Source organism: Capricornis sumatraensis, chromosome 16 (assembly GCF_032405125.1).
Source record: "Capricornis sumatraensis isolate serow.1 chromosome 16, serow.2, whole genome shotgun sequence".
In the NCBI taxonomy this organism is placed as follows: Eukaryota; Metazoa; Chordata; class Mammalia; order Artiodactyla; family Bovidae; genus Capricornis; species Capricornis sumatraensis.
Window position 1 is genome coordinate 53985050 of NC_091084.1, and position 23674 is coordinate 54008723.

Here is a 23674-nt window from a genome sequence, read left to right on the forward strand (position 1 = left end):
ATAGATAGTTATTTTCCACAATTGATAAGATAAAAAGAGCCACTACAGGAGATCATCTTCTGTGTGCTGGGAAAAAAGAAAGAGGTCTGCCCACTGAGTTGAGATTAAAGCTGGGTTGCAAATGGCTGCCTCACCAGACACGAGTCAGACCTTGGTCCTAACCTGCTGATATCAGATTGTAGAGATACAGTGAGAACATCTTCCCTCTTTAAATGATTGGTTGGTTTGTTGGGAAAAAAGAAATTTAGACATTTTATCCTTAATTAGGAATGTTTTAAAAAAAAGTGATAAATATGTCATTCTAATTTTTATGGGTTTGGATATTTTTGAAACTGTAAAAACATCCTCAAGTAATTTCTTACCTTGATCCCTCCTTTGGGACCATAATACACATCGTCTTCACCACCCATTTGAGAATTTGTTACATATCACCCTATACTTATGGTATTTAATCTAGCGTTTTTGCCTTGTGTATCTGACTATATTATAAATAACTTGTGTGTTGATTTTTTTAAGTTTTAATATTTTTCTTTATAATGGTTTGTCAGATTACATATAGATCATCTAGCAAACACATATGTTAACCTTGGCAAATAAATGAATTTTCTTCTTAGCCTCAATTACATGGGTGTAGAGAGGGAATAGGAGGGATATTTAGAGCTTTCCTCACATTCACGCCAAAGAACTGACAGGTCTGAAGCATCAAAGTGGCCTGCATAGTTGGGGAGTCTAGAGGAACACTAAGGGATTCACCTCAGATCTGGCCACCGTGATGATGTGAGGCACGGGGCAGCTTTCCAGTGAAACAAGGCATGGCCCTGCGTGTTGAACTTAACAAGATGTATGTCCAGCATCAGTGCACGCTCAACTTCAGAATACCTTTGGATTACTGCAGTTATGGACTGTGCCCTCCACATGAATCCTAAGCCTCCCAGTTCTCCTTAAGAATCCATGCATGTCGCTCAAAGTGAACTATATAGAGTGTTCACTGATAAATTAAGCTTTTATTCATATAATTGTTCCATTCTTTTAAGAGAAAAGTTTTGGGGTGGAGGCTTCTCTAGAGTATAACAACCCTGACTCTTTTTCCTTGAGAGGTTTTTTTTTTTGGTTTTTTGTGTTTTTTTTTTTTTTAGATTGAACAGAAATAAACTTTTAGGGGAAATTGCATAAGTTAGTCAGATCCAGGCTAATGTCTGTCAGGTCTTGAATACTCCTCTCCAGTTAGTTCTGTTTAGCTGACTGGTTTGGGCTTGCCCATTCTTAAAAAGTGCTTCCCTCATAGCTCAGTTGGTAAAGAATCTGCCTGCAATGCAGGAGACCCGGGTTCGATCCCTGAGTTGGAAAGATCCCCTGGAGAAGGAAATAGCAACCCACCCCAGTATTCTTGCCTGGAGAATCCCATGGACGGAGGACCTTGGCAGTCTATAGTCCAGGGAGTAGCAAAGAGTCAGACACAACTTAGCAACTAAACAAACCACCACCACCAGTTCTTAAAAAGTATGGAGCCAAAATCAAGATTAATCTCCAGTAATTTAGCAGCATGTGTGGGTCATTGTCTTTACCCAGTTGACTTCCAAATTGCTGTGTGACTCCTTTTCTACAGTCTTTCTAGTTCTGAGATTACCATGTAAAAAACAGAATTATTACCTGCATTTGTGATCTTTGGTAGTTTCACAACTGGTGACTAAATAAGAAAAGCAGAAGATAGTATCAAAAGTGAACATGGTCTTTTATTGCCTAGGTAAGTTTGGCAAGCAAGATATAAAAGGAAGACTTGACTGAACATTGCCTGATGCTTACTGCAAAGAATCACTAGGACACTAATAGAGCAGCTTTGTATAAAGATCTGCTATAAAGGATAATCTTTGTTAGCTTAAGTCCCTGGCTTGTTTATTACTTCTGCTGCTGCTAAGTCACTTCAGTTATGTCTGACTCTGTATTACTTCTAGTATATGGAAACATGATAGTAAGGGAGGCAGTATAGTAGAGTGGTTAAGCTTAGGATTTGGAGACATACAAATCTTGGTTTAAATCTTAATTCTTCCACATCGTAGCCTGTGAAGCCTTTTAAAGTTGCTTAACTTTTCTGAGTCTTTATTTCCTCATGTGTAAAATGGGGATAGTAGTATTAAAAGAGATGGTGCATATAAGCGATTTAGCATAATCCCTGGTATAAAATAAATGCACAGTGAATATTATTATTGTTGTTCATTAAAATTGTAACACTGCACTTTAAACTCTGCCAGGCAAGTTGAACCTTGTGATGTTGTAACATGCTTGTCAACTGTGAAAAGCAGAAATTGTTATTTCTAACAGAAAAATAGATATTTTTTATCTTAGTTGTTATGTAATTGGTCTTTTCTAATACTTTTAGATACATATTTTATATGTAATTAAAGGATTAGTGTATTCATTATTTAATTAACAAGCAGAGGTAAGATTTTTGTGTGTTTCTAAATTTTTCTAATGAAAAAATAAACTAAAAGTAGTGTTCTGTTTGTAATGTATGAATTTCCTAAGTAGCTCTAAAGTGTGCTTTAATCAGTTTGAAGTTTTTTACTTGCCCAGGCCATTTAATTAAGGTTGCTGAATTTGGATATATATATATTCATAGTTTTAATTTTTTGTAGTAAGCACCAGATCTTTCATAATCTTTGAAAATATTGAGAACAAATGAAGCACCATTTCAGTTGATTGTTTGAGGTTTTTTGCTTACAAATGTAGGAAAGATACTTACATTTCAGAAATCAAGTTACATTTTCAGCACTTGGGCCATTCTTTTCAAACTCTAATATACTTTCTTTGAAATAGGATATGCTGCCTCCAAGTAATAGAAGATGCTTGAAGACTCATCATTTTCTGAGAACTCAATTGATTAAACTTGTTAGAAACCTGTATAGAAATATGAAATTTGCCCTGTTTTTTACTAATATTTATTCAGTTCAGATCAGTTAGTTCAGTTGCTCAGTGCGACCCCATGAATCGCAGAACGCCAGGCCTCTCTGTCCATCACCAACTCCCGGAGTTCGCTCAGACTCATGTCCATCGAGTCAGTGGTGCCATCCAACCATCTCATCCTCTGTCGTTCCCTTCGCCTCCTGCCCCCAATCCCTCCCAGCATCAGAGTCTTTTCCAGTGAGTTAACTCTTCGCATCAGTTGGCCAAAGAATTGGAGTTTCAGCTTCAGCATCAGTCCTTCCAAAGAACACCCAGGTCTGATCTCCTTTAGAATGGACTGGTTGGATCTCCTTGCAATCCAAGGGACTCTCAAGAGTCTTCTCCAACATCATAGTTCAAAAGCACCAATTCTTCGGTGCTCAGCTTTCTTTATAGTCCAATTCTCACATCCATACATGACCACTGGAAAAACCATAGCCTTGACTAGATGGACCTTTGCTGGCAAAGTAATGTCTCTGCTTTTGAATATGCTATCTAGGTTGGTCATTACTTTCCTTCCAAGGAATAAGCATCTTTTAATTTCATGACTGCAATCACCATCTACAGTGATTTTGAAGCCCAGAAAAATAAAGTCAGCCACTGTTTCTACTGTTTCCCCATATATTTCCCATGAGGTGATGGGACCAAATGCCGTGATCTTCGTTTTCTGAATGTTGAGCTTTAAGCCAATTTTTTCGCTCTCCTCTTTCACTTTCATCAAGAGGCTCTTTAGTTCCTCTTCATTTTCTGCCATATGGGTGGTATCATCTGCATATCTGAAGTTATTGATGTTTCTCCTGGCAATCTTGATTCCAGCTTGTGCTGCTTGTGGCGTTTCTCATGATGTACTCTGCATAGAAGTTAAGTAAGCAGGGTGACAATATACAGCCTTGACGTACTCCTTTTCCTATTTGGAACCAGTCTGTTGTTCCATGTCCAGTTCCAACTGTTGCTTCCTGACCTGCATATAGGTTTCTCAAGAGGCAGGTCAGGTGGTCTGGTATTCCCATCTCTTTCAGAATTTTCCACAGTTTGTTGTGATCCACACAGTCAAAGGCTTTGGCCGAGTCAATAAAGCAGAAATAGATGTTTCTCTGGAACTCTCTTGCTTTTTCAGTGATCCACAGGATGTTGGCAATGTGATCTCTGGTTCCTCTGCCTTTGCTAAAACCAGCTTGAACATCTGGAAGTTCATGGTTCACATATTGCTGAAGCCTGGCTTGGAGAATTTTGAGCATTACTTTACTAGCGTGTGAGATGAGTGCAATTGTGCGGTAGTTTGAGCATTCTTTGGCATTGCCCTTCTTTGAGATTGGAATGAAAACTGACCTTTTCCAGTCCTGTGGCCACTGCTGAGTTTTCCAAACTTGCGGGCATATTGAGTGCAGCACTTTCACAGCATCGTCTTTCAGAATTTGAAATAGGTCAACTGGAATTCCATTACCTCCACTAGTTTTGTTCGTAGTGATACTCTCTAAGACCCACTTGACTTCACATTCCAGGATGTCTGGCTCTAGGTGAATGATCATGCCATTGTGATTATCTTGGTCATGAAGATCTTTTTTGTACAGTTCTGTGTATTCTTGCCACCTCTTCTTATTTATTTATTCATTTATTTATTTATTCAGGCATAGTTTAATCTTATTTCCCAGACTTTGGCTAGGATGTTTATATGTCAATCAGCTAAATCTTTTCTTGAATGCAGTTTTTTTTCTTCTTGGTTTATATGTTGAAGACTGGTTTGATAACTAAAGCCTTGGTAGCTCTGTTACGTCGTTAAGTGTGGCTACTCCTCTTACAAAGGCATTCCTACTCCTTTTATAGCTTTTTCTTAAAGTCATTCCTCACAGATTCCTGCTCCTATAAGGCTTCTCTTTCTTTTATTCCTCCCACGTAAGAGTGAAGAAACCCACACTAGATGCCCCTATGTTGTGACATTTTATTAGAGAGGGGGTGATAGTTTTCCACTCTACTTTTCATAAAAAGGGAAAACCTCCAACCTCTTTACTGAGTATTAGTTGAAATTTGTACACAGTTATACCATTCACAGCTCCCTAGCCACAGTAGCATCCTCCTTGGGTACATATTTTTCATAACTATTTTTTCTTTAAAGTTTGTATCACTTCCATGGAACTCAATATTTTTAAATAATGGTTGGAACTTTCCAATAAGGATATAAATCTTTGATTTCTTGGGAAGAGCTGAAGGCCCTTCCTTTTGTTCCTATTGGTGATTCTTCATGATTGTTAAAAAGTTTAAAATCCTTTTCTAGCTAGAATGCTGTGTTATGGAAAAAGAGTGGAAAGGTGAATTTTCTAAAGTTAAGGTACTTTACAATGACAAAATATGTTATAAATAACTGTAAAATAGCAATAAGACATGTTGCCTCCTTCAATCTACTTCTGAGGGAAAGGCTACTTTTAAAAGCTTATCTATTTGGCCCTTATCCAATTGATATATAATTATGAGGATTGGATTTTATTTTTTCAACAACTATAACCAGCTACATAGGTTGTATTTAATTTTTATTTTAAATTGGATATATTTGGAAACTTACCCTGTGACTTAGGTCCTACCTGAGTTGTCTCTAATCATATTTTCTCAAACAGCCCCCAGACTGGCTACTTTTTCAATTTGTGGCATTTTTTTTTAATGCATCTTTTTCTGGAAAAGGCTTTCAGAGTAAAATTTCCAGTAGGACTTGAGGCCTTTTGTTAACCGCATGGGTCATCCATCTCTTGTGCCGTATGTTGAGTTTTTGTCAAGGTTTGTATATCTGAAGTTGTCTCATCTTGAGAAAAATAGGAACAAGCCAAAGAGCATGTGTTTACTTCAGTAACCTTTGGTCAGGTACTTAATCACTCAACCTGCAAGTGTTTATTGGGCACCTATAATAGGATAATTACATGGGTTTTAATAAAGCAAGTATCAGCCCTGCCTATATCACCATAGGGTCAGATTCCCTTTCTACTCCGCAGTCCTGTGTTACCACACGTGTCCCTGAATTGTAGCTCTTTATGTCCATGACTGTCTCTACCTTTTTATGCTATGTGCTCCTGAGGCCAGGGATCATAGCAAATAGATAACAGGTAACAACGGCTTTGAAAATTATAAAATCTGTGGACATTTTGAATCTTATAACACTCTGGATCTTGTTTGATCTCTTTTAGCAGGCAGTCCCCTGTCATGGTATGATGCAAGGCCCAGGAGGTGTATATACGCAGCTTCCTGCTGGGTTCCTCTAATAACACTACTCTGGCAAAAGTGGAGCATTGGCTCACACTATCTCTTTGCAAACAGGTGAGGTAGAAGCTCAGCTTCCCTTTAACTGTGCTGATGCCTTCCTGGTGAAAGTGGGGCACCAACTTGCATCACCTCAACTTTACACCACTTCCTTGCCTCCCCTTGGGCCTGTAAGATCTGTTCCCTGCGGACTGACACCAAGGGAGGGGTGGGGATAGTGGAGTGTTACTTCCTGCTCCCTCAGGAAAGATGACCTCTTTCCCCCATGGGTGAGAGTAGAGGCTCAGTTCCGCACTGACAGTACCCTGTTGGACCTGCTCAGCATCGCTGGGTGGGGAAAATTGGAGTTCTGTCTCCTGCTTCTTTGCAGGGGTGGGATAGAAGATCACTCCCTGTTCAGCCCCAGTGAAACTCTAAGCGGGGGAGGTAGCAGTTTTTCTTTTGCTGTTTGAGGAAGATGGATATTGCCAAAATGTTTTATATTCTGTTAGGCCACCCTTTTCTCAGTCTTCTGCCTAGAAGCAACAGACTTTCCTTGGAGTTGTTTGGTTTTTGTTTTTTTGCTATTATTTTTAATTTGTGCCTTAAAAAAAAAAATCAGTTCTATGTTAGAGGCTTCAGCAGTGTCCTGTCTAGGATATATGGGAGGCAGTAAGGAAATGCAGGGAAACTCATTTCCCTGTTCTTCTTCAAGTCCTGGGGTCCCTAGGTGAACTGCCTTCTTACATCTTTCAACTGAGCTTGCTTGTTGTCTTATGTCCAGGTTTTTTCAGTTTTAAGGGAAGGACCTGGGAGGAATGGAGCTATTTGATCCTGGCCAGATGAGAAGTCACATTCTTTTTTTTTGAAGAGAGACTAACCCTTTCAGTTACTTCTCAATGGAAGCAGCAGGAGCTTTTAAGACAGTAATTTTCATACTGAACTGCCTAAAATGACATCTTAACTTTTGTTTTTAAAAAACATGTTTTGAAGCCAAAACCAAAAAAAACCCTGGAAAACCACGGTTCTAGAACATGCCACTGAAAATTAAATCCAAAGCTCCTTTTTCCATGTCTGTTTCTCATAGCTAGTCTTTGAACTACTGGGAAACAGGGACTCTGTTGAAAGTACCCAGCATGTAGTACATATCCAGTACTCATTTGTAAAGAAATAGTCATTTATGCAGATCCACGCATGTACTCTGCCCTTTAGTTCCTTTACTGTCTACTCCTTCTTACGGTCTTTTCTTTTTTCTCTCGCCAGGTATCCTGGATACAGCCATTGTTGATCGGGGAAAGAATGTGGTATCTGGTTCTCGCGATGGGACAGCACGACTTTGGGATTGTGGGCGCTCAGCCTGCCTGGGAGTCCTTGCAGACTGTGGTTCTTCCATCAATGGAGTGGCTGTGGGTGCTGCTGACAACTCGATAAACCTCGGCTCCCCTGAGCAGATGCCCAGTGAGTTGATGACAGTATATGAATTTGTTTCTTTAGGTTCCTTCAGTGTTTGCCTTAGTTTCTCCTTTTCTTCCTCCTCCTCTCCTGCTCTGTAGGTATTTCTGTTTTCATCGTAAGACTAATATTTATTGCATATCTACTACGTTTGTGTTGCTTTGAATTTACGAAGGAAGTATATGTCATAGTTACTACATTTGAGTAAATACAGTTTAATTTAGCGGTTGAGGCTAATGCCTGTAAAACAGAGATCAGTGCAGTTTTAGCTAAAATAATGATTCACTGAATGCAAATATAATAGTTTTTGTTTGGTTTTTTTTAAGGAGAGAGTATTTTAGGTTAGTATAGATGAGAAAGGAGTCACAAAAGAAGTTGACTTGAACCTTGCAGGATGGATTCAAGTTGAACTGGGAAAGATGGGAGAATGAGACCTAGGGCAGGGGTAGAGGTAGTCAGTTCACATTAAAAAACAGTACGGAGGTAAAATTATCCATTGGTTAAAGGTATGCTTGGCTGGGCCAAAAGTTGGTGTAAGCTTCATAAGGGGAAATAGGTGAGTAGAATGATAGTTTTGGTGAGTCAGAATGATAAAGATCCTAATAAGGCAACTTGTGTTCTTTTCTTATTTTCCTATGATTATAACATATTTGCTTTTCTGATGGAAACAGGACTGTTTTTCCTCCCAGTACCTCTGCCTCTAGAGCAGTTGCTGCTGCTGCTGCTAAGTCGCTTCAGTCGTGGCCGACTGTGCGACCCCATAGAGGGTAGCGCACCAGGCTCCCCCGTCCCTGGGATTCTCCAGGCAAGAACACTGGAGTGGATTGCCATTGCCTTCTCCAATGCATGAAAGTGAAACGTGAAAGTGAAGTCGCTCAGTTGTGTCCGACTCTCAGCGACCCCATGGACTGCAGCCTACCAGGCTCCTCCGTCCATGGGATTCTCCAGGCAAAAGTACTGGAGTGGGGTGCCATTGCTTTCTCTAGAGCAGTTAGGTCCACATAAAATTGAGCAGAAAGTACAGAGTTCTAGTATACCCTCTGCCCCCACAAAGGCACACCCTTCCTTATTATTGGCATCCCCCACGGAGTGGTAAATTTGTCATGTTGATAGACCTATACTGATACATCATTAACACTCAAAGTTCAAGGTTGACATTGGGATTCACTCTTGATGTTGTATATTCTGTGGGTTTGGACAAATGTACAATGTCATGTATCTGTCATTATAGTGTCATGCAGAAATTCCACTATCTGAAAAATTGTCTTTGCTCCACCAGTTTGTTCCTTTCTCTCCTATAACCCTTGGCAACCACTGATATTTTTTTTTGTCTTCACAGTGTTGCCTTTTCCAGAATTTTCAAATTATATACTATGTAGCCTTTTCAGATTGGCTTCTTTCACTTAGTAATATGCATTTAAGGTTCCTCTGGGTCTTTTTGTACCTTGATAGCTCATTTCTTTTAAGCATTGAACAGTATTTTAAGCATTGAACAGTATTCCATTGTCTGAATGTACCTCAGTTTATTCATCCATTCATATACTGAAGGATATCTTAGTTGTTTCCAAGTTTGGACAATTATGAATAAAACTGCTCTAAGTATTCCTCTGTATGTTTGGGTTAATTTTGCCCATCATTATAGACAGTATTCTCATTCTCTTAAACTTCCCATATAGATGCACTATGGTCCAAGAACTAAAACTGTTATGACTACCAGCCTGGCCCCTCTTTGGGAATTAATGGATTGTGAAAGGAAATCCAAGAGACAGGAACTGAGTAGCCATGGAATGTGCGTGTGCTAAGTTGCTTCAGTCGTGTCCAACTCTTTGCCACTCTGTAAACTGTAGCCCACCAGGCTCCTCTGGCCAAGGGATTTTCCAGGCAAGAATACTGGAATGGGTTGCCATTTCCTTCTCCAGGGGAGATTCCTGACCCAGGGATCAAACCTGTGTCTCTGTGTCTCGTGCATTGGCAGGCAGGTTCTTTACCACTAGCGCCATAATGGATTAATAGGAAAAGTCTGTTCCCCAAAGTGTGATGCATGTGCAGCTAGTGGTAAACAAGATCATTTCAGGCAGTACTCATTTTTAAGTTATATATTAATACATACACATCTTACTTCAAACCTAAGATTTCACAGATATTACTTAAAATAAGGTTGAGTTTTTTAAAATCAGTTGGTTTAAAGTAATTTAAATGAAGGTATTCTTGTTTTGTTTATTTCCTCACTTCCTAGTTATTCTTCAGCCTGTCCTAGTTGGGTTTGTGCCCCAGCTACTTAACTGGCAGCAACTCTTGTCAAGGTCACCGGCAACTCCATGTTGTGTAATCCAGTGTTACCTCTCTGTGGCTATCTTTCCAAATTCTCAGTAGATTGCAGCACAGGACACTCTTCTTTTCAGGACCCTGCTCTTTCTTGGCTTCTGTAATACAGCACGACACTGCTTTTCTTTAGAGCTCATTGGCTACTGCTTCTTAGTCTCCTTTTGTATGTTTCCTTTGACCTTTAAATACTGGAGGGCCCTCAGCCCTGCAGTTACTCTCTTAGGTGATCTTATCATTTCCATGACTTTCAATATTGTATTTAAGCTGGTGATTTCCAAAAAATATCTAAAGCATAGATCTTTTACTTACATTTTAGACTCTATTTAAATGTCTAGTAGACAGCTTGAACTTATTGTATGGAGCATTTGATTCTTTCCAACCCCAAATCTGTTTTTTCCCATCTCAGTTAATGACACCACCATCTCCTTGCTAAAGCCCAAAGCCTAAGATTCATTGAAGATCCACTGCCACCTTTCCTCTTGTCCTGCATCAGCAAAGTCTGTCATCTCTATCTTCAGAATGTTTCTTATTTTTCCACCTCATCCTCTCCCTCCAGGTCTCTCTTCTTCCTGCCAGCATCCTGATTCAGTCTGCCGGTACCTGTTGCCTGCTCTGTTTTGTAATCCATTCTCATAGGAATCATCACGCTCATTTAAAAAGCATAAGTCCAAAAAAAAAAGCATAAGTCCAGGGCTTCCCAGGTGGCTCACTGGTGAAGAATCCACCTGCCAATGCAGGAGACACAGGTTTGATCCCTGGTCCGGGAAGATCCCATGTGCCATGGAACTAAGCCCATGCACAGCTACTGAGCCTGTGCTCCACAGCAAGACAAGCCACCACAGAGACGCCCGCGTACCGCAACGAGATGATGGCCCTGCTTGCCAGAACTAGAGAAGAAGCCCACGCAGCAACAAAGACCAGCACAGCCAAAAATAAATGAAATTACTTTTTAAAAAATGTAAACTGAGCTGTATTACTCTCCTGTGTCCCTCCTCTCCTCCAGCAGCCTCCGTTTATATTGTTACATACGTTTGGCCCTGCTTTGTTTAGCATTGTACTCTGTACGTTGTTTCAAGTATGGTATCTTTCCATATTACAAAGGACTTGATAATCATAATATTTTAAAATTGGGTTTATTGAGGTATATTTTACATATAGTAAAAGTCATTTTTTAAAAATCACACCGTTCTGTGAGTTTTGACAAATATGTACAGTCATATAAACAATACCAATGTCAAGATATAGAGCATAATAAATGTTTTTTAAAACTATTAAGTGAGTGACTAGCAGAATAATTCAGTAAACAGCTGTCAATAGCTATGCTTTCTCAGTACTGCCAGCTAATCATCCTAGTCCATTATTGACATAGCTCATCTGTCATGCAGGTGAACGAGAGGTTGGAACAGAGTCGAAAATGCTGCTGTTGGCCCGAGAAGATAAGAAACTTCAGTGCTTGGGACTGCAGAGCAGGCAGCCGGCAAGTGGTTCCTCTAAGACCTTTGAACACTGGGGCAACCTGGGTCACACTGATTCTTGGAAAGCTGTTTTAAAAACATTTCTAATTTCTCTGTATGTTCACCTTTTGCGGAAGCTGCATGTGTGAAAGGCAGTACAGTATAGTAATTGAGAGCATGTGGTATGGAATAAGGGCAACATTTAAATCCCAGCTCTTCCTAATGGCTATGACATTGGACTCATTACTTAACCTCTGTGAGCCTGATTCCTCATCACTAAACTTGTCATAGTAGGACTTATATGTGGGGTTATGTGATAATATTAAATGACCTACTGCTTTGTGACCGTTATTAAATCACTTTCCCACTGGCCCTTAGTGTGCTACATGTAAAATGATGAGGTTCTATTTTCTTCCTCCTCTAAGGTAATGTGGAGATTTTTTGAGTAAAGGTCTTATGCATTCAGGGCTCTCAGTTAATTAGACCAGAATGTCTCTTATAGAAGAATGGGGTTTTCTTCCTTCATTTCCTGGGATTTTGCCAAGCAGGCTATGCTTTTAATTAAACTTGGAGTTCCTTGAGATTAGATTGATTAAATTTCTTTCCAGTTGCTGTCATCATCACCCAGACAACATTAATGATTTGCTTTGGCTACAGACTTTGTATTTTCATTTTATCTCATTACTTTATTGTGCTGGTGATGTTTCCATTTTCAAAGTTTATTCTGGGAGCATCACTGTTTTTGCTCATACTGCCTTTGCACTCTGAATTTCCATGCTGGCTTTCATTTCTAAAGGGAAGTCAGAGGGTTTTGTTTGTTTTGTTTCTTTTTTTCTTTTTTTAGAACATTCAAACTTTACTCTTTGAACTAATAGTAAGAAATAAAAATATAATCGTTTTTTATTTTCTTAAGTACATGGGTAAATTGTGATTTCTTACATTGCCACATTAAGTGTGTTTTCAAAAGATTGTCACCAGTGTCTTGAAGCAAAACTTAAATGTGTGAATTGCAAGTGTTTAGCAATGGAAGGTTGTGCTGAAAACAGGGAAAAAAACATTTTTGGTGTTTAGGATCCCATGAGACAATGTGTTGAGGGGAAATAGTGTGAAAACTGCTGCCTTAGACTATGATATTATGATACTATGTAACCTGCTTAAGTTATCAGCCAGCCTCAGGTTTCTGAAATCCTGGGAATGCTTTCCCCTCAGTTGTTGATGAATACTTAGTTTAGATCAGGAGTTCTTAAAAGAAGAAGAAATAAATTCTATACTAAAAATAGTGAAATTCTTCTTTTCTTGGTGCCTGTTTATTCCTGGAAACAAATGAATCTTTAAACAGCATCTTTGTCTCCTACTTGTTCCCAGCTCTTCCTCTTTATTGGCTCAGATGCCTTCAACTGCTGCACTTTTCTCTCTGGCTTCTTGCTATTGGCTGGGACTCAGGATGGAAACATTTATCAGTTGGATGTAAGGAGTCCAAGGTGAGTCACCATTCATTTGCATGATGCAGGTCTTCTGCAGGGTGGAAATTTTTATTGGCTTTCACAGTGATTGAATCTGGCATATAGATGGCTGTTGAATCAAGGGTATATTTTTCCATTTATAAAGGCTTTCCAGTGTGAATTGTCTGATTGTTCTTATTATTCCTGGAATCACATTGAAAGGTAATTTGATTCATACTGTCATGATTCCTTTGTAAATTAAGCTTAAATAATGAACTAACATCTCACAATAATTATATAAAACCTTTAATTGTAAGGACCTTAATAATTTTCTTCATGGTGTTACATCTGGGTTGGGCTGAGATTGATCATTTATAGTTCAAGAAAGCCAGCTCTGATTCTTTATTTGGCTGTGATCATAACCTATCTTATATAGGCTTTGTCCTGGTCTTACAGATATCCAAAAAGAATCTATAACCTGTTTGTCCCAGGACTTAACATTTTCTACTGTCACTTTCTGCTTCCTTCCTCTGTTCAACTGATACTTATTGAATGGCTCCTGTAGGCATTAGGCTTTGTTCAGGGCACCAAACAACAGAAATAAAAGATAAAGACTCTGCCTTTGAGGCATTTGGAGTCTAATAATAAAGATGGACAAGTAAAAGACTATTAAGACACAGTGTGATCAGTGATCTCAAGAATTTGAGGAAGCACCGAGAAGGAGAGAAAAGAAAGTGAGACTGCTCTGAGGAAATGCAGCTTTAATCGATCTTGTCTAGCAGAAAGTTACCAAGTAAGGAAAAGAAGGACCTGGCTTAGGTAGAATAGCATATAGACAAGCATGAAGGCATGTGGAAGTATGGCACTGTAAGGTATCTCTGAGGAGTTTGACAGGACAAGTATATACCCTGCCAGTGGAGTAGGGATGAGAAGTGATGCCAGACAGGAAAACTGGAATTTGCTTAGAAAGGACTTATATACCATCCCAAGGAGTTTGGACTTTATTCCAAGAGCAGTGAAAAAATTTCAGTTAAAGAGTGACTAGTGTATACCTTTTCTTCCATAGTTTACTTTATTTTTGTACTTGTTTTTGCTTCCATAGAGATAGGGAATCTGATCACTGTTATAAAGTCTCATAATTATAAAAATTATAAAATCATCAATTATAAAAATTGATTCTTATCTTTCTGTTTGATTTTACAGAGTCCTAACAATTTTAATATATCACAGATGACTTAATTCTGTCTATAAAGAGATTAACATATTGTTAACGTTATCTTAAACCCTTGTCAGACTTCCCCTAAAAATTGGAAATATCAGTGGTTACTTAGTTTATTCAGCTCATTAAGATATTTAGAGACATGTTTAGATTCCCTCCAAGGTGGTTTTGAATGGACTACTTTGATCTACTATCTAAGGATCCTGCCAGGAAAGAAACCATATGAATGTTTAATCTCTGTCCACATTTGTCCAGTGTGCTGTTATGCAGTTAGTACTGTAGGTTGAATATAGTCAAGTATTGCTATTTAAGGGAAAGAGTAAAATCGCTCCATTTATTCTGTATCCTAGGACTCCAGTACAAGTCATCCACAGATCAGGAGCACCAGTTATGTCTCTGCTGAGTTTCAGAGACGGATTCATTGCTAGCCAAGGTGGGTCCAGGGGCCAATTGAGGGAGGTGGCTCTATATCATTCAGTGAAACATAGATTTAATTCCTGGTCTGTGGCAGGGCTAGGGGCATCATCCTCCATGATTCTTTGGCATATTGTGCTTTTTCACATAACGTTTAACACCCTAATTGTAATTATCTGTGCCCCTTCCAATCTAAGCTCCTTGAGTGCGCTGTGCCTTATCACGTTACCCCAGCATTTTAGTTCAGTGTCCACCATGTAACTGGTGCTCAATAAACATTGTCAGAATAAATATACTGGCTCTTATTACAAATTATTGAGAATTCAGTTAACAAATCAGTTACAGTCTCTGCTCTAAAGGAACTCATAGTCAGTAAGGCAGACAGACACGTGGACATGTGCTTGAATACAGTTTGATAAGTACTGCAGCAGAATACTGTATGGAAATGTGGGGAACAGCTAACTTGAGTGGTAGGAGTACTGCAGGCATGTCTTTGTGGACTTGTTGGCTTGTTTTAGTCTCTAAGTTGTGTCTAACTCTTTGCGACTCCATGTACTGTAGTCCGCCAGGCTCCTCTGTCCTGGGATTTTCCAGGCAAGAATACTGGAATGAGTTGCCATTTCCTTCCCCAGGGGATCTTCCTCATCCAGGGATTGAACCACATCTCCTACATTGGCAAGCAGGTTCTTTACCACTGAGCGACCTGGGAAGCTCCTTCATGGACTAAGCGACATGTAATCCAGTGACTATTTTACCAACTGGAAATGTAAAAATGCACATTGATGGCTAAAGCTGTAGTGTGTTCAGAGTCATAGATGAGTGAAAGGGAGCAGAAAGAAGGGATCTGTCCTTTATTAGGTGCCTACCTACCATGCAGTAGGTACTGTGTTTGATGCTTTACAAAGACAGTCTGGGTAAAGTGAGTGAGTACCTTGGTGTAAGCAGTACAAAATATTTGGAATGGAGTTTGGGAGTGGGGTTGGGAGAAATGCATAGAAGAAGGTGTCCATTAAGGGACACTGAATCCTCATAGGAATGATTTAAGTGAGGAGGACTGGCCTATAGGCCTGGAGGGACCATCTTACCTTAATACTTCAGTGTATCAGTTAGGATGTTTTTGGCTGTTAGTAGCAGAAGACTCAACTGAAAATGGCTTCAATAACTCAGAAAATGTATTACTTCATTTACAAGAAATCCAGATTTATGGTGGTGGCTCCAGATTATATTAATTTAGTGATTTGAAAACAAATTCAGTGGAGAAAATAAGAAAAATTGACAGCTAACTCAGTGTGGTATCCTGGATTGTATCCAGGATGTTTAAAGACTGGTAAAATCCAAAAAAGTATTGAGTTAAAAAAAATAAAGCTTTAAGAAGAAGAGAAGAAATAAAATCAAGAATGCAGCTTTTCTCTGTTTTTTTGGCACTCTCCTCCTTAGCATACTGGCTTTTGTCCTCAGGCTTATTCCCTCAAGGTTACAGTGCAGGATAGCTGCAGCAAATCTTATCTTCACATAACATGAATATTGTTATCCTTTTTAAGAATGAGAAACATTTCCTCAGGAGCAACCCAGCAGATTTGCTAATCTCTTACGTCATTGATCAGAATTATGTAATATATGCCGTGCCCAGAAGACCTAAATAGACATTTCTCCAAAGAAGATATACAGATGGCCCATAGGCACATGAAAAGATGCTCAGCAATGCCAGTATTAGAGAAATGCAAATCAAACCCACAATGAAGTATCATTTCACACCAGTCAGAAAGTCTACAAAGAATAAATGCTGAAGAGGGTGTTTAGAAAATGGAACCCTCCTACACTGTTAGTGGGAATCTAAATTGGTACAGCCACCATGGAAAACAGTATGATGGTTCCTTAAAAAAACTGCAAATAGAGTTGCCATATGATCCAGCAATCCTACTCACTCCTGGGTATATATATAGAAAAGACAAAAACTCTATTTTTTGTCTAGGGCACTCTAGTGCCCCCATGTTCATAACAGCAATATTTGTAATAGCCAAGATGTAAAAACAACCCGTGTCCATCAGCAGGTGACTTGCTTAAGAAGATGTCGTGTTGGACGTCTTTGGTGGCCCAGTGGATAGGAAAACACAGGTTTGATCTCTGATCTGGGAAGATTCCACATGCTCCAGAGCAGCTAAGCCTGTACACCCCAGCTTCTGAGCCTGTGCTCTTGAGCCCATGCGCCGCAACTACTGAGCCTGCATGCTGCAAATACTGAAGCCCCTATGCCTAGAACTTGTGCTCCATGACAAGAAAAACCACCACAATGAGAAGCCTGAGCACTGCAATGAAGAGTAGCCCCCACTCACTGCAATTCAAGAAAGCCTGCATGCAGCAATGAAGACCTAGTGAATAGGTCTTCGTTTATTTATTTGTTAATTAATGTTTATATAAAAATGGCAGTTGTGTATGGTTTAATCTAATCATCCTATGATCTTTGGTGAACCAGTTCACTTTTCTAAGTCTCTACTTAGAGATAGGTACTCGACATAAAGTAGATATTCTGTAAGTGATAGTTTCTTCTTACTCTTGTAACTAACCCTTGCCCTTGTGAAGTGAAAGTTGCTCAGTTGTGTCTGACTCTGCCACCCCATGGAATTCTTTAGGCTAGAATACTGGAGTGGGTAACCATTCCCTTCTACAGGGGATCTTCCCAACCCAGGGATGGAATCCAGATCTGCATTGCAGGCAGATTCTTTACCAACTGAGCTATCAGGGAAGCCCTGCTCATAACCCTTGCCCTGTGCCCTCCTAAAAAAGTGTTTCTGATCATCATCATCCAGTGGCGGAGCACACACTCACCAAAATTAGAATTATGGTGTAGGGAAAAATATGTATGTGGAAGTGTCAGAGCAATAGTAAGTGTTACAAGAGGTCGATGGGAGAAAGGGTTTACTATATGGGGTGGTTAGAGATGGCTTCCTAGACAGAATGGGAATGAAGCTTGGGCTTATCAAGTAGGTTTGTGTGTGGAAACTTGAATGCAGAGGAAGAGCTATAGTAATTGCACTTTCTTACCTCCCTGTACCTCTAAAATATAAGGATTCTTTTTTGGAAAAGATTATTTTTAATAATGAGAAAGTAGGAAAGAAGAAGATCCTCTGTATACTGCTGGGTACAGTCAGTTCATTTCAGTTCAGTCACTCAGTCGTGTCCGACTCTTTGCAACCCCATGAACCACAGCACACCAGGTTTCCCTGTCCATCACCAACTCCCGGAGTCCACCCAGACCCATGTCCATCAAGTCGATGATGCCATCCAACCATCTCATCCTCTGTCATCCCTCTCTCCTTCTGCCCTGTCTTTCCCAGCATCAGGGTCTTTTCAAATGAGTCAGCTCTCCACATCAGGTGGCCAAAGTATTGGAGTTTCAGCTTCAACATCAGTCCTTCCAATGAACACCCAGGACTGATCTCCGTTAGGATGGACTGGTTGGATCTCCTTGCAGTCCAAGGGACTCTCAAGAGTCTTCTCTAACACCACAGTTCAAAAGCATCAATTCTTTGGCGCTCAGCTTTCTTTATAGTCCAACTCTCACGTCCATACATGACCACTGGAGTTGGCAAAGTAATGTCTCTGCTTTTTAATATGCTGTCTAGGTTGGTCATAACTTTCCTTCCAAGGAGTAAGCGTCTTTTAATTTCGTGGCTGCAATCACCATCTGCAGTGATTTTCGAGCCCAGAAAAATAAAGTCAGCCACTATTTCCCCATTATCTGCCATGAAGTGATGGGACTGGATGCCATGATCTTCGTTTTCTGAATGTTGAGCTTTAAGCCAACTTTTTCACTCTCCTCTTTCACTTTCGAGAGCCTCTTTAGTTCTTCACTTTCTGCCATAAGGGTGGTGTCATCTGCATATCTGAGGTTATTGATATTTCTCCCGGCAATCTTGATTCAGGTTTATGCTACCTCCAGCCCAATGTTTCTCATGATGTACTCTGCATAGAAGTTAAATAAGCAGGGTGACAATATACAGCCTTGACATACTCCTTTTCCTATTTGGAACCAGTCTGTTGTTCCATGTCCAGTTCTAACTGTTGCTTCCTGACCTGCATACATGTTTCTCAAGAGGCAGGTCAGGTGGTCTGGTATTGCCATCTCTTTCAGAATTTTCCAGTATAGATTGATTAACAGATAAAATTGATTAAATATATAATTTTGGAAAGTGGTTTTTCAAATTTTAAATGTTTGAAATGGTTAATATCTTTTGATTCTTCTCCAGAGTTCTATACAAAGTCATAATATTAATATAGAAAAAACTTTATGCATAAAGATATTCTTCTATGTAATGTGCTCTCAACCGTATAAAATAAAAATTTATACAGAAAAGGTTAGAAAAATACATTAAACTGTGAATAGTATTTATCTTTGAGTGGTAGATATGAATAAGTTTTTAAACTTCTATTTCTTTATTTTTCTTTTTAATTTTTCTGGATACCATGCCATTCAGCACTCAGGAGCTTAGTTCCCTGACCAGCGATTGAACCCACATCCCTTGCGTTGGAAGGCAGATTCTTAACCACTGGATCACCAAGGAAGTCCCTGGGAGCATAGTTGTCTTAAAGAAAACATTTATATAGCGAAATTCCCTGTTAAAAATCATTGTCTAGGATAAGTTTGCAAATACTTGTAAAAGTCTGTAGTTGCTTGCTCTGTGTTCTTGGCAGTTATTGCTAATCAAAGACAACTCTTCCCATTGAGCGTGCATATGGCCTTCAAATCCTCTTGAGCCCAGCATTTTAGGGAGTCGCTATAGGACCTCATATCTGGCTCACCATGACTCCTGTCTGCCACTCTGGATCTTAAGACAATTTTCTTTAGGCTAGTGATGTACAGAAATAAAATAGTGAGGGTAACTTTGCATGCAACTTCCTGTTTAGTTATCTAAGTTTTCTTCCTGTGTTTTAGGTGATGGAAGCTGTTTCATTGTCCAGCAAGACTTAGACTATGTGATTGAGCTCACTGGGGCTGACTGTGATCCTGTGTACAAGGTACAGACCTGAGAAAAACCAGGCCTGGGTGATTTTCACCTGGGACTCAGGGCTTTGGAGGGAACTGAATCCAGAAACTTTGTGATTACTAGGGGTAATACCATACTTAGGAGTGGGACAGAAAGAAATAATTGAGTCAGAGTGTCTTCATCATTTACTGGCTCTAGAAACTGAAAAGGTCACTTTACTTCCTCAGTCTGTCAGTTTATCTGTAAAATGAGTATAACAGTGAAATAATACATATGAAAACTCTAATCTGTAAATATTACTTTTATTGTTGTTGTTATTATTTAAGTTCAAGACTGATTTGATTAGAGTGTGTTGTTGGAGAAGACTCTTGAGAGTCCCTTGAACTGCAAGGAGATCCAACCAGTGCATCCTAAAGGAAATCAGTCCTGAATATTCATTGGAAGGACTGATGTTGAAGCTGAAACTCCAATACTTTGGCCACCTGGTGTGAAGAGCTGACTCATTTGAAAAGACCCTGATGCTGGGAAAGATTGAGGGCAGGAGGAGAAGGGGACGACAGAGGATGAGATTGTTGGATGGCATCACCAACTCAATGGACATGAGTTTGAGTAAACTCTGGGAGTTGGTGATGGACAGGGAGGTCTGGTGTGCTGCAGTCTATGGGGTCACAAAGAGTTGGACACGACTGAGCTACTGAACTGAACTGAACTGAAGAAAAAGAAAAATGAAAGGGGAAATAATGTTTGTTGACCAGTCATTGTTCTAGCTGTTTTACGTATCAGATTTAATAGTTATCATAGCTTGAGGTATAGATATTATTATTCCTATTATTTTCTTATATTTAAAAAAAATTTATAATTTATGCACATGTATAAAAATTCAAACAGTGCATAACTGTGCAGACTTAAAAGTCTGCTTTAAGACTTTTGGTTCCACTGTTTCCTAAAGTAACTAGCATTAATAGTTGTGTATCTTTTAAGACTGTTTTTGGAGAATTTGTACTTAGACCTTTGTTTATGTAGTTATGTAAATAATATAGTTTTATCTTTATACATAATTGGGATCATTCTGTTATGTATTGCTGCATGACTTGGGTTATTTTACTTAACATTTTAGAGCTCTTTCCAGACAAATGCTTATAGATATACTTCATTTTATAAAATTCCTGCATAGTGTTCTATATTGTGAATTAACACATCATTTTCATTTTATAAATGAAGAAACGGGACCAAAGGGGTTGAGAAGGCTGCCCTAGGTCATGCAGCTACATATTGGCACACCTGTGATTAAAGCTAACTCCAGAATTCATGCTGTTTGCATTAAATTAATGGTTCTTAATCTCCTTTGTCTCAGACTGCTTTGAGAATTTGATGAAATCCTTCTCAGTAAAAAAAGGCACATATTGAGAACTTCTTTGCATATAATTTTATGAGGTTCGTGGATACCCAGGCCTTCCTTTTTTTTCTCTCCTCCCCTGAAGGCTTCCAAGTATAATTTAATAACAGATGTAAGGGACCAACTTAATTTTAGCTGCACCCCTTCTTTATTCCTAAACTCTCTATTCCTCAGCTCTGTCAAAGGCGATTTTAGGGTTTAATGTGACACCGCCCTCTTCTGGAGGAGGCAGTGTTGTTGTCAGTTCCTAAGTCGAGTCTGACTCTTTTTGACCCCGTTGACTGTAGGACCCATGGATTGTAGCATACCAGGCTCCCCTGTTCTCCACTATCTCCCGGAGTTTGCTCAAACTCAAGTCCATAGAATCAGTGATGCTATCTAACCAGCTCATCCTCTCCCACCCGCTTCTACCCAGGCTTTTCTATAGGCCATATGCTCCCCTGTGCAGACCCCTCTGCTCTAAACCATGCACAGCACTAGTGCGTTTTCTCTCCAGTTGGCCACTTAGTTTCTCTGTTCTGTACCCATGAGCTCCCGTGATTCTGGTCAGCTATTTTTAAAATATATAGTATGGATATAATTCTTGTCTTTGGAGTCAGTAAATCTTCTCAGACTCCCTTGTACTAGTAGGGGTCAATGACAAGACTCTTATGTTTTTGAAGTGGAAGAATCCCAGGCTTCCTTTGAGCTGTGAACTCTTTGTGTTCCAGGTAGCCACATGGGAGAAGCAGATCTACACATGTTGTCGAGATGGTCTTGTGCGACGCTATCAGCTCTCAGACCTCTGACCCCATCAGTCAATGAAAAAGATCGACTCTGATCAACAGTGAGCAGGAACATCATCAGGGACCATGGAAGGACCATGAGTGACCTTTGTTGTATTGGGTACCCTTTGGAAACAATAGAAAGTCAGCTGCTTTGGCCCATGTGGAGCTGTCATTCCATGACAAGACACACTTTGAACTGAGTAAGAAGCTCACATGTGCTCGCTGCATTTGTCCCAACTTCTCCCTTAAACTCAGCCCGGCAACATAGGGCAAGGAAATGGATGCTTATAGTGTGATTCCACACCGATTGTGTTCAGGGTTTACAAGGACTGGAGGACTACAACCTGTTCTCTGCAGGAAATAAAGAGAATATGGAGGAGTCTGAATTTGAGAAACTTTGTTAAATATTCTTGCTCTAGCAAAAAGTCAGTCACAGTGATGGGATTCCTTTCTCAGGCACTTCCTATCAGCCTGGCTATAGGGAAGGGCTACTTGACAGTAGCAGTAAGTATCCCATGTGTAACCTGGGAAAGATTCTTATACAGGAAGAGTAGTAACCACCATCCCAGTTTTCCTTTGATTAAGGGGTTTTCTGCTACATGGGACTTTCTGTCCTGGGCAAACTGATATGATTGGTCAGCCTTTATACAGGTGATGAAGTTGAGTCATATCTTTGTAAAGGTGACAGCTGTCAAAGTGTGGTTCTTAGAATAGCTGTATCAGATCACCCAGGAACTTGTTAGAAATTCTGGGAACTGCCTCCCCTTTTCAAACTTAAATCAGAAATCCTATGTATGGGGCCCACAGTCAATATTTTAACGATTTCCAGGTGATTCTAATTCCTGATAAAATATGAGAGACAAAAAGAGATGGTGAAGGGCAGTTTAGTCATAGATGGAACTCAGTGCTCATGGATGAGGCTGAAGAGGTTGACAGGGTCCAAATAGTGAAGGGGCTTAAATGCCGGGTAAGGAGCTTGAGCTTCACTCGGTTAGCATTGGGGAACCACAGAACACTTTTTTAAGCAAGGGTACAACATGGTCACTTCTTTTTTTCCCTAAACATAAAAATAAAAATGGAATCATAATTATATATATTCCATGGTTTATTTTCACTTAGTGTCTCTGAGTTCTTTCCATCTCAATACAGTTGGACTTTCCTCATTCTTTTTAATAAAAAGTGTAGATTTCCTTGGCAGTCCAGTGGTTAAGACTCTGCACTTCTGCTGCAAGGGGGCATGGGTTTGTTCCCTGGTTGGGGAAATGAGATCCTGGATACTGTGCCAGCGCAACCAAAAAAAGAAAAAAAAAGACTGCTAGTAAGACTCAAAGAGATCTAGTGATTAGCCAAGGGTCATACAGATTAGGAACTTGAACGTAGTTGAACTTTAAATCCTGTATTTTCCTTCTGATTGCTTTTGCCTAAACCAAATTGAAAATAAAATACTGTAATTCATTGAATATCTACTGGATATCTACTCTGTTCTAGTTACTGTATTTAGATACTTAATCCTCATAACACTCTTAAAAAGGAAATGGTATTATTCCTATTTAAAGGATAAAGAAACTGAGGCTCAAGAAATGAAGTACCAGAGCCTTGATTTGGACCTTTCTCAGTGTGTCTGCAAGGCCTGTGCTCCTTCCACTACACCGTGTGGTCACGAGACCTCAGGGACTAGAGCAGTTTCATTCATGGAATGATTTGTGATAGGGTCAGGTAGACTCAAGAGGCGGAGAAGGCAATGGCAGCCCACGCCAGTACTCTTGCCTGGAAAATCCTATGAACGAAGGAGCCTGGTAGGCTGCGGTCCATGGGGTCGCTAAGAGTCGGATATGACTGAGCGACTTCCCTTTCACTTTTCACTTTCACACATTGGAGAAGGAAATGGCAACCCACTCCAGTGTTCTTGCCTGGAGAATCTCAGAAACGGGGGAGCCTGGTGGGCTGCTGTTTATGGAGTCGCACAGAGTCAGACACGACTGAAGTGACAGCAGTAGCAGACTCAAGAGGGCATATTCCAGAGCTCAGAAACATTGAAAGCTAGGAGGTCTGGGGGAA

General features: G+C 39.8%; 1 protein-coding gene across 1 annotated transcript in view; it reads left to right on the plus strand.

The window, feature by feature from the left end:
- The window catches only part of PAAF1 (proteasomal ATPase associated factor 1), a 40693-nt gene extending 17673 nt beyond the window's left edge, over nucleotides 1–23020 (plus strand). Inside the window, exons 7-12 of the mRNA XM_068988497.1 lie at nucleotides 7426–7620; nucleotides 11325–11416; nucleotides 12759–12874; nucleotides 14405–14487; nucleotides 19402–19484; nucleotides 21560–23020. Coding sequence (XP_068844598.1) covers nucleotides 7426–7620; nucleotides 11325–11416; nucleotides 12759–12874; nucleotides 14405–14487; nucleotides 19402–19484; nucleotides 21560–21637 — 647 coding nt within the window. The 3' untranslated portion in view covers nucleotides 21638–23020. The remainder of the gene's footprint in view (nucleotides 1–7425; nucleotides 7621–11324; nucleotides 11417–12758; nucleotides 12875–14404; nucleotides 14488–19401; nucleotides 19485–21559) is intronic.
- Nucleotides 23021–23674: the final 654 nt, after the last annotated feature.